Source organism: Geospiza fortis, unplaced genomic scaffold (genome assembly GCF_000277835.1).
Source record: "Geospiza fortis unplaced genomic scaffold, GeoFor_1.0 scaffold666, whole genome shotgun sequence".
NCBI classification, from domain to species: domain Eukaryota; kingdom Metazoa; phylum Chordata; class Aves; order Passeriformes; family Thraupidae; genus Geospiza; species Geospiza fortis.
In genome coordinates, this window is record NW_005054470.1 from 688,621 (window position 1) to 699,090 (window position 10,470).

The 10,470-nt window shown below is 37.6% G+C and overlaps 1 protein-coding gene across 1 annotated transcript in view; it reads left to right on the forward strand.

The window, feature by feature from the left end:
- STK32B (serine/threonine kinase 32B) overlaps nt 1–10,470 on the forward strand; it is a 134,677-nt gene that overhangs the window by 112,853 nt on the left and 11,354 nt on the right. The window contains exons 9-10 of the mRNA XM_014309942.2: nt 639–770; nt 1,552–1,616. Coding sequence (XP_014165417.1) covers nt 639–770; nt 1,552–1,616 — 197 coding nt within the window. The remainder of the gene's footprint in view (nt 1–638; nt 771–1,551; nt 1,617–10,470) is intronic.

Below are 10,470 nucleotides of genomic sequence, written 5' to 3' on the forward strand. Positions count from 1 at the left end.
GTGGATTCTCTAAAACTGGACTCTTTGAAGATTCAGCTGGACAGGTTGCTGGGCCATCTTGTCCAGACTGGGGACTGTGGTTTTGCCCAGAAAAGTTTGACCAGATGATCCTTGAGATCCTTTCCAACCTGGCATTCCATAATACTGTGAACCCTTTTCTATATAAATGCTCCTAACCTAAGCAGGCCTGCTCCTTCCTTTGTTCTCATGGACAGCATCTAAGTAAATGAATCCACTGCAGCACTTCAGCAAATCAGATTTCAGCAAGGTCTTAGAGGTACTCCCCAGCTCTTCTGCACTATTTCTGGTGTCACTATTACTCTACAGCACTAACTGATATTCTGTTAGTGAATATATCAGAATCTCTCTCTGGGTAACATAACTTTTGTCACTGTAGGAACATATCTGTTTATAACCAGGAAGAGGATCTAACTCTTTATAATTGCTTTTTAATATGATTTTTATCTTATCTCCTTTATTTAAACTTTGAGCATCACTTCAGGCCTAAAAAGACAGTTTTCATTTTACAGATGTGATTGAGGAGCTGGTTCATTATTACTGCTGTTAACACTTGCCAAGCAAATTTAAAAAAAACACAACGATGCTTCAAAGATTAACTTTGAATCCTTTTGTACCAGAAAGGAAGACTGAACTGTGATCCCACATTTGAACTTGAAGAAATGATTTTGGAGTCCAAACCTCTCCATAAAAAGAAAAAACGACTTGCCAAAAACAAATCCAAAGATGGAGCTAAGGAAACCTGCCCACTGGTAAGATGGGGGCTGTGACTGCAGTCAGTGGCATTTTGTTTACCCTCTAATAGTGTAATAATAATAGCAAACTCAGTTATGTTCAGCTTTATCACCTCTGAAAATATACTCAACCTCTCTGTCATTTTATACATTGCATAAATCACCTCCAAAGCAAGATGAAAAGCAAGCATTTATTTCAGTCAAATAGTAACAACATCTTTAAGCTAGAATAATTTTTAAGATTATCACAGATGCTCATTTAAAATATGAAAAACTGTTGCCAGTTGCAAAAAACACTTCCCACACATGCACAAATAGTTACAAAGAGTATTTATTTGCTACTACTACCCAAAATGAAAAGTATGCAGTGAAAAGGCTTGTTATTTATAAATATGTTAAAGCTGTCTTTTCCACTCTTGACTAATGTGTGCCATGTAGAAAGATGCATTGTATGAACAGCCAAGAGTACCAAGAAGATTAATAATAATTTCCAGACTTGAATTATCATCCCAGTGAGGTTTTATAAATTATGCTGCTACTCCTAATGATTTTGAATGTTCATGCAAGTTGTTCTTCCTCGAGCTATCAGATGTAAAAATCCTCAGGAATTCTTTGTGAGGAACTTCTTCCAAAAGAATGAGATTGATTGTGCTATCACAGCCCAATTTAATGAGTCTTCGAAATGCCTCTTGATAGCATTCATTCATAAGCATTTTGTTCAGTGTTGTTTGTGTTGTTGTGATTTTTGTCTATGATTCCTCATCTTTTTTAATCAACCTATTCATGCTGTTTTTTAAAGAACGTACACCTGCAGCAGTGCTTGGAAACCGTTAGGAAAGAATTCATCATATTCAACCGAGAGAAGTAAGTGCATTTCTTAATGCCTCTTTAGCATTCAGTACTAAAATTAAATTGAGAACTATTTTTTTTTCTCACAGTGTAAGGGAAGGTGATTAATGATCACAGTGGCAGAGCCTAAAAGACTGGATTTCCATTGATTTCTTCCTCTTATAGTCTCTGGTGTGATGGTTTTGTAGTTTTTGCATCTCTGCAAGCAAGCAGAAGACCTTGTGATGAAAGTATGTTAGAAATATGAGGTAAATGTTACTGGAACTCCCCAGAGAAACTGTCAGTAATTAAGCAGAGGAATGCAATAAAAGGTACTGCTTTTTCACAACTCAAACAAAACCAAGGGAAGTCATAAGTCATGAAATTTTAATGATATGAACAGCAATGTTCTGACTTGGAAAAGCTGTTCATACTTCCCCACTCTTTAAAAAAAAAGTATTCCAACATTAACTATTTCAACAAAGCTAAGTATTACACCTCTACCAAACATGAAGCAAGAACTTCTAATCTAAGGGTCAGTCAGGGTTGACAGAAGCACAACACTGATTCCCAAGGATATCAATAATCTTCCTGCTTCAATTAATGCACAGCCTTTCTTGTAATTATTGCCTCTGAGTCATTGTGGACCTGTTTGTATTAGCAGATACAAGTCATAACAATGGATTTGTTTGTGTCTTTGGTCAAATTATTGCGTTCCATTCAAGTGTATCCCATGTTTTTATTTGATCTAATTATATATGCAAGTCTTTCGAATAGAGTTGTGAGATGTTAAAAATTAATTTAAAAGTTGTGACTATTTTATTTAATGCATACAATACAGGTAATTACTGTCTCTGTAATTAAAACTGAAAAGGGAGTGTCAGCTTTGCACAGTTCACACAATAGAACAAAGGAAATTATGCCACGATCTACCTTTCTTCCTATTACAATCTGTGGCACATTTCTGACTGATACAGACTGCTCACAGAAACTACAAGGTCTTAGAAAGAAAAGGAAGGTCTAGCAGATTCTTCATGTTATTTTGCATGATCTCTAGTACAGGAAAGCCACTGGTTTCTGTAAAAGCCATAAAAAGAGAACCCAGACCAAGTCAGCCCATAGAAAGCTTCAAGAAATATCTTGGTGGATTCCTTGAATCAGTTGAACTGGGGAATGCTTGAACTTTGTAGTTTAACCCACAAAATTCAAAATTATTAAGATCATAGTAACAAGATTAGAAAAATATTACATTGGTTAATCAATTTGATGAGTTTCCTAGAAGCTGTCCATACAAGTAATTCATTTCCAGGTATTAGTCTCCCACCTACCCTAGAGTCAGATATGAGGCATATCCAATATGCAGCAAACTTTGGAAGTTAGAACACCAGATTTTGTAAGACACTCAAAATCTCATTGGTGTGTTCACTACCTTGAACAATGTTTCTTGTCATGATTTTACTGCATTATTCTTAAATCTTTTTATGCTTAGGAAATTTTTTTCATTTGTTTCATATTGCACAACTACAGTAACAAAACAAGCTATAAAGAACTCTTGAGAGGCTGATGAGAAATAAAGTTTAAATGGAGTACAAGTAAAATAGAAGCAAAAGATAAACCACATGCACTTCAACCAGAAAAGCATGTGTTTTGGTCATTGCTTGATTGGCTTTGACAAGGTAAAGGAAGAATATTTAGTTTAGACCTATAACAGATCCTGCATTGTCTAAAGCCAGATCACAACCATTTCTCTTTTCAATTGCATCATAGCTTATGAAAGACATGGAGACACTTCTGTAATATTTTTCAAGGGAAAAAAATTTTAAGAAGGGGGGAAGCAGATGTCAAATGTTTGAAGTGCAAAGTGAATTCAAGTTAATGAGAACAAAACAGGAGCAGTGGCAGGCACAGATGCCCATCATACCAGAAGCTACACAGCATACACCAGAGGAACTCAGGGTGGGTTTCCTTAGACCTTCTGTGCCCTCAGGACTGGATGTACAAGCTGAGGCTGTGCTTACATGGGTTTCCAAAGCCACATGGCCCATCAAGTTCTTAGGAACAGCTGAAGATGCTGAAAGATGTGAACCATTTCTTCCTACAAATATAATACATATTAAAATGTGATTGTATCATTAGGTGAGGTGTGAATCCCAAACAGAGCTTTAAATCACTCTCAGATTAATGCAGCCAGATGTTCTGATATTCTTCCATGTTCCTCTACATAGTAACTGTTGAAAGTATCTGTGTATTTCCTTAGATCTTCATTATATTCAGCAGCAAAAATCTACCTTTTATTGTCACTTAAGCCTTCTGCTTAGTTTACTTCAGTGTCACAGAACACTACATAAATACTAATAAAGAAAGGATGGAAAAAAAATAGCATGTGTTTCAAAGGGAAAAAATGAGACTCCCCCAACTACAAGGATGCAAGGAAAAAATTCAGATGCTTCTAACTGAGCAACATAAACTCAGATGTTAATACATAGTTAATTTTTTGGTGTTAGCCATCACAGTTACACAACATCTTGCAATCCAATACTTGTAAAATATCTGCTGTGAAAAGCAAATATGGTATTTCTGAATGCCTTGCTGGTCGCTCTACACTGTGCCTCTTTTCTGCTGTGTTTCTTTCATCCTGCAAGAGACACTGCAAACCTTGCCATGTGTCATACTGGCTTTCTTCTCAAGAAGCTCAGGAGACCATCAGAAACTCTCAGATTGCAGGCAAGAGGAGCAGGGGAGGTAAAGGCCCACAATGCTAAAAAGAATTTAAACAGAGTGGAAGAGAATGAAGTATGTTAAAAGTTTTGATTAATGAAGACAAAGACAGAATGTGCACATTTTCTTTATTCTATTGCTTTCTGTATTTAAATAATGGAAAACTGGTATTTGTAGGAAAGTTTTAAGTGAGGGTTTGTTTCATGGACAAAGGCATGAAGTTAGTGATTGTCAACAGTGGGTAAAAAAGTTAGATTTGTATCCCTTACACAATCCTGATCAGAGGGCATCTTCTGTTGAGTATTTCAGTGGATGTGAGCTACAAATTAAAACATCTCGTGTGTGTATGTGTGTGTGTGTGTGTGTCTGTTTTGATGTGACATGGGGATATGGCATCTGTCCACAGTGACATTATCTTCCAGTACCTACAAGAGAGGGGCACACACTGCCCTGATCCAAAGTAAAATAACACAGGAAAATCCTTTTGCAGGATTTGTTTTCTATTGTTAAAAGTGTCAGTGTAGTCTCTTAGTTTTAAACAGATAAACTAAATAAACTCTGATATACAAATAGTCCACACACTGATTAGCTTGAAAATATTATCTGAAGTAGTTTTCAAGGATCTGTTTGGCTCCTATTTGTGGCAAAATAATTCGGTTTTTAATTACATTTCTGTAAATAGATTTTTTTATACCCATAAATGCAGCACCAAACATTTTGCAGTATCTTAATGTGTATTTCCATAGACTTGCCATCATTTTTTCCAGAATGTGATATCATTTAGAAGCTGTAGGCTACATTTTCAAGTTTTCTTTTTTTAATTTTGTGTGTGTGTCTGTGATGGGGAGATTGTATAGATAAAGCCACACTCTTTGCTTGTAGTTTTATTAAAAAGCTGAGCAGAGATTATTTTGCTATTTTTGTGCTGTTATCACTAAACAGACCTTCACATACAAGTACATCTCTTTATGAATATCTAAAATATGGAATGACCAGAAATTAAGAAACAGACCCAATATTTGCATGTAATGAAGTCATATTTCTTACTCTTTATGGTCCTGAGCCTCTTCTTCTCCCTGAAAGATGCCTTTAAGATTAAAGATTTGAGAAATCAAAGAAGAGAAGAAAACACAAGAAATATTTGCTTATCAGGCAGAATAATCCTTCAATTAGATGCTTCACAAACTTAATCAAAATTATCAGCCTGCTAAAGAAAGCAAAATCAAACATCCACATTTTACTGTGTAGAATATGTATTTCATATATCCAATGTACATGACAATGGGTTAGAATTCTGCAAAACTATTTTAACAAATGTAATGAACTGATTAGGAAAATATCCATGTTTTTAATAATTCCAGTAAAAACTTTCAAAACATTACCAGTGATTTTGAATTTGGAGGTTTTTAACTTAATACTAATATGCTGCAATAGCATTGTTATGAAATTCAGCTGTCTTGTCCCCACTGATCTGAACAGATTTGTCTCTGCCCTAAGTACTGATACACCTTATTCCTCCTCTCAGTGTTTGTTCAATGGTAGCACACTAAAAAATGTGCCACAAGTCGAAGCACATTACTCTGTCTTTTCTGCTATCATTCCTTCCATTTGAGCATATCTAGTTCTCTTATAAATGATCCTGAACAGCTCGAGGTGAACAGACAGCTCTCTGTTCCCAGAATAAATACCAAAACTTGAGGGGGCTTATTTTAAGCATATTAAGATGCTTAAAATCCTCTTGTCTGATTTTTTCTATATCATAGATTAAAAGCTTACTTAATATTCTCTGCATTTTTTAATAAGATCAAATATATTATCTCTCTCATTTTAGTTCTTTTTCTTTCCTTTCAATTGTCTTTTAAGATTCAAATCCAGAGTCCCTGAGTACTCTCTTTCATTTCAGTTTGATTGAAATTGAATATTCATAATGATTTGCAGTGTAATTCATTGAATGTATTTTTCTTAATATGTATTTTATGTCTCTTACTGTCTCTGGAGATATTTATCATAATCCTTCAAATATCTGAATGCTTTTTGGATGAGGCTGCTGTCCTTTTCTTGCCCCTTTTGCTGACCTTAATTCAGTTCAAATCCATTTCTTTCTGAGCATTTCTAATGGTTACACTGCTCTTCACTGAACCTTTCTCTCCCTTTTGTAATGGATCTGTCTGCTTTTGGAGATTGCTCTTGCAATTGGAAAGATGCTTTTCTGAATGTGATGATTGAACCTGGTTTGTGTTTGGGCAGTAATAACTGCTGCTTGCCAACAGGAGCACTTTCACTTCTGCCTCTGATTCCTGCTTGTTATTACTGGTTTAGAATTACCAATCCAAATGTCACTCTCTTCTTAGTGAGCCAAGCTACCTAAAAGTTTGAGCATAGCAGTCCCAAACTGGTAATTTTTCTATAGGTATACCTTCAAATTCACTTTTTTTAGAGAAAGGAGTGGTCATACAAATGCCATTGTTTCAATAATATGTTCCCTTCACAGTTCATGGAGGGGAAAAAAACTACAAAGGGTAATCAGTATCGGGAACCTCATTTTAAAAGTCTTCCAGGACAAATGGTCAAAGTTTTCCCAAACAAGCAATGATGTCATTATAATGGCTGCACTCCACCATCCAACTTTGGGAATGAAAGTTGCATGGGGGTGCATCTGTCAGCACATTCTCCACCTTGAAATGTGGTCCTGGAAGGATCAGGATAACAGATGGAGATCCTCAGCACTGGAGGCCAGAAATTAGTTTCTATTCACAGAAAACTAAACACAAATACAACTCATAAAAACTAATTGTAAGTCAATTCAGAGGCAGAGGAAAGAGGAGTCTAAATTTGCACATTTCAAACTTTGGAGGGGAAGCACAACTGTATAATTCTGAGTACCAAATTTTTTTTAAAAGTAGGTTACATGGGACAAATCATATCTGTGATAAATAAAGTCTGCATAACAGGTCATGACTGTTCCATTGCCATAGGGAATTGCCTCCATGAGGTAATTACCTTCATCTCTCTGTATGTCCCACACTAACATAAATTTTCACTTCTTATGAGTCTCCATAAACTGAGTCATGAAGACTGAACTCCTTGTCCTGTTTTAAGGCAGCAATTTGTGTCCAGTTGCTGAAGTAATGCAGAAACAAGCCAGTAACGAGATAAAATGAGATAACATTATTACTGCCAGTCACTCTGATGTCCATGTGTCTGTTGAACACATTTGTAGATGAGTTGGAAAGGAAGGTGAATGCTGAGGTCACAAAGTTCAATTATGATACCAGAGTAGTCACAGCTAAATCTGAGTGAAAAGAGCTGCAGCAGGTAATGATATCCATGGTTCTGAGCTACAGAAAATGGCAGCTCAAATGGGTGAGAAAATGGCAGTTCAAATTCTGTACTGGTAAATGCAAATACAGTCAGAAGAAAATCTAAATTTTATATTTAGGATAACAGACTCAAAATTAGCTTCAGTTATGAAGGAGAGAGAGTTTGAAAAGACTGTGGATAGCACAATGCTTAGTGGAAGACTGAAAGATATTGAAATGTTCCTGCAAAAATCAGCCACAGATAAATGTATGTTCAATACATACACCTGCATCTTCCATTCTGTGTACAGCTCAGCTTCCTCATCTCAAAAAGGTTAAAAAGGACTTAGAAAGTTTTCAAGAAAAACAGGATTGGCCAGGGGGCTGACATAGGTCATATTGAAGGGTTTAATAAACTTAAACTAATTTAAACTCAGAGAAGAGACAACTGAAAAGACAGAAACAGGATAAATAATAACATGTTCTGAAACTTATTAAGATGACTAAGCAATGATTATTCACTCTTTGTGGTAACCAAGGTCACAAAGTTATCAGGCAGCAGGATAGTAAGAAAATCAACCATGCTTTTTTGTGAATGCAGCGTGTTGCTGAGTGGTGATTTGGATGTTAAACATAGAAAAAGATTCAGAAGAGGATTAGAGAAATTCACAGGAAAAAATCTGTCAAGGTCTTTGAGATGTGAGGCTTCTGATGCAGTGATTGGTTCAGGAAACCTGGAAAGAAATGAGGAAAATCTGCCACAGCAGACATTTGTCTCCACTCAGCTTATTGGTCAACATCCTGCCCTAGTGTCTGAAATGGGCCACTATGAGAGAGGGGCCCATTCCACCTGTTAGGTGGAATTGCTGGGCATGTGCATTTATGGCTTCTCACAGCTTCCAAGGCTTCCATTTTCATATAGTCTTCACAACAGCACAAAGGTTGAACAAAATATACATATTTATGCATACAAGTATGGATATACTGTATATATGCAAGTATGCATGTATATATATGTATGTGTGTATATATATATATATTTATGTATGTATATATATATATCTCACCTTTTGGAAATAGGAAAAGAAATGCAGACTTAGGTCAGTAAGAGATTTAGGTAAGATTCAGACTGTCCATTGCTGTGTTCCAGGACACATCCCCCATCCTTTGGGAAGGCCTCCCATTTGCTGGTAATTTTCCTGCGTCCCTCCTGGGGCTCAATCCATGCTCCTGTTGTGGGTGCACCTCACTGACTGACCTGGGGGACGTGGTGTTCACTGGAGTGGCTTCTGGGGATCCCTGTGCTGGGCACCACCTTTCCCACACCTTGTGCAGGGGTTTGGTGATTAACTGAAGGCTGCAAATTCTGCTGTGCAATCACAAGTGAACTCTTGGCTCAGTCTCCTTTTGGGGAGTCCACCCTACAGGGAGTGAAAGAGCTGCACAGCTGATCAGACTTCCTGTGGAGCCAAGTTTGGGACTGGGGCAGAGAAATCTTGCATAAAAAATAGCTGGGGAGGGATGAGCCTGCAGAGAGGTGAGTGCAGGCTGTGGCTGTTCCCTGGCAACTCACAGCCTTTAATTCCTGGAATTTGATGTTGTGAGAAGGCAGGGCTGAACCTGCTTACTCCCAGATGCATATGCCAGCCTGACAATGTTTATTGTCAGGTCAAATAATTAGGCAGAGCCAGACTGACTTCAGAGGTGTGTTGGCTCTGTCTGGGTGCCAGGTGCCCACCAAAGTCACTCAGTCATGACCCTCCTCATCTGGGCAGGGGAAAGAAAATACAACAAAAGGCTCATGGGTTGAGAAGAGGACAGGGAGAGAGAGACCACTCACCAGTTACTGTCATGGGCAAACCAGGCTCAGCTCGGGGAAGGTTAATTTAATTTATTGCCAATAAGTAAAAGACCGGGATAGTGAGAAATAAACCCCAAATCTTAAACCCTCCTTGCCTCTACCCCTCCCTTCTTCCTGGGCTCAACTTCACTCCCAAAACCTCTGCCTCCTCCATGAGAGAGGCACATGGGGATGGGGAATGCAGCCAGTTCACTGCATGTTGTCTCTGCTGCTGCTTCCTCCTCACACTCTTCCCCTGCTCCAGTGTGAGTTTCCTCACACAGACTGCATTCCTTCATGAACAGCTACAGAGTGGGTCCCTTGACCTCCCTGTGATCTATCCATCTGCAGCTAGCTGAACAAAAGGGTGAGCCTACACCCTGCAGGATACCAAAGGCAGGCTAGGAAATTAATGTATTTTTTAAAAAATTATGGTTGGCCTACACTGCTGAGAAATATCCTCATTTGTGGACAGGTGACTATAGTCTCAAAACTGGATTTTGGCTAACTAGAAAGAAATTTTTTCCATGTCATCCCAAAGGGTCTGAAACACAGTAAGTTATTGGGAAATTTCATAGCTGCTCTCATGTTCCTTGTAGATGTGGATCTGCAAACACTTTAAACTAGAAATTTTGTGCACATTTTAAAATGTGCCTGAACAAGACAGACATTGGTTAGGATGCACCTGGTCTTGAGGAGACAATAGCCCACTTTTAAGAAACACCTATTTTACCCATCTGAACCTGGCTTTAATGTTAGTGTTAATCACTTGGTTTAGTCACATTTTCTTAAATGACTGCACATCATTTTAAGTCTTCATTTATTTACTTCATGTCTACTTATTTTGCTTTATCAAATCCAAGGATAAACCTCAGATCTGAAGACAGTACAGGTCAGTATACTGTAGCACCCAGTGCAGTTTTTCGCTTGCCTTCTGCATAGTGACAGTATTTCACATGTCACTCACACCGAGTGCACCTGAGCCTGCTAGGTTTGATTATAAATTGCTGGTTGATAGAAAATTATATTCACA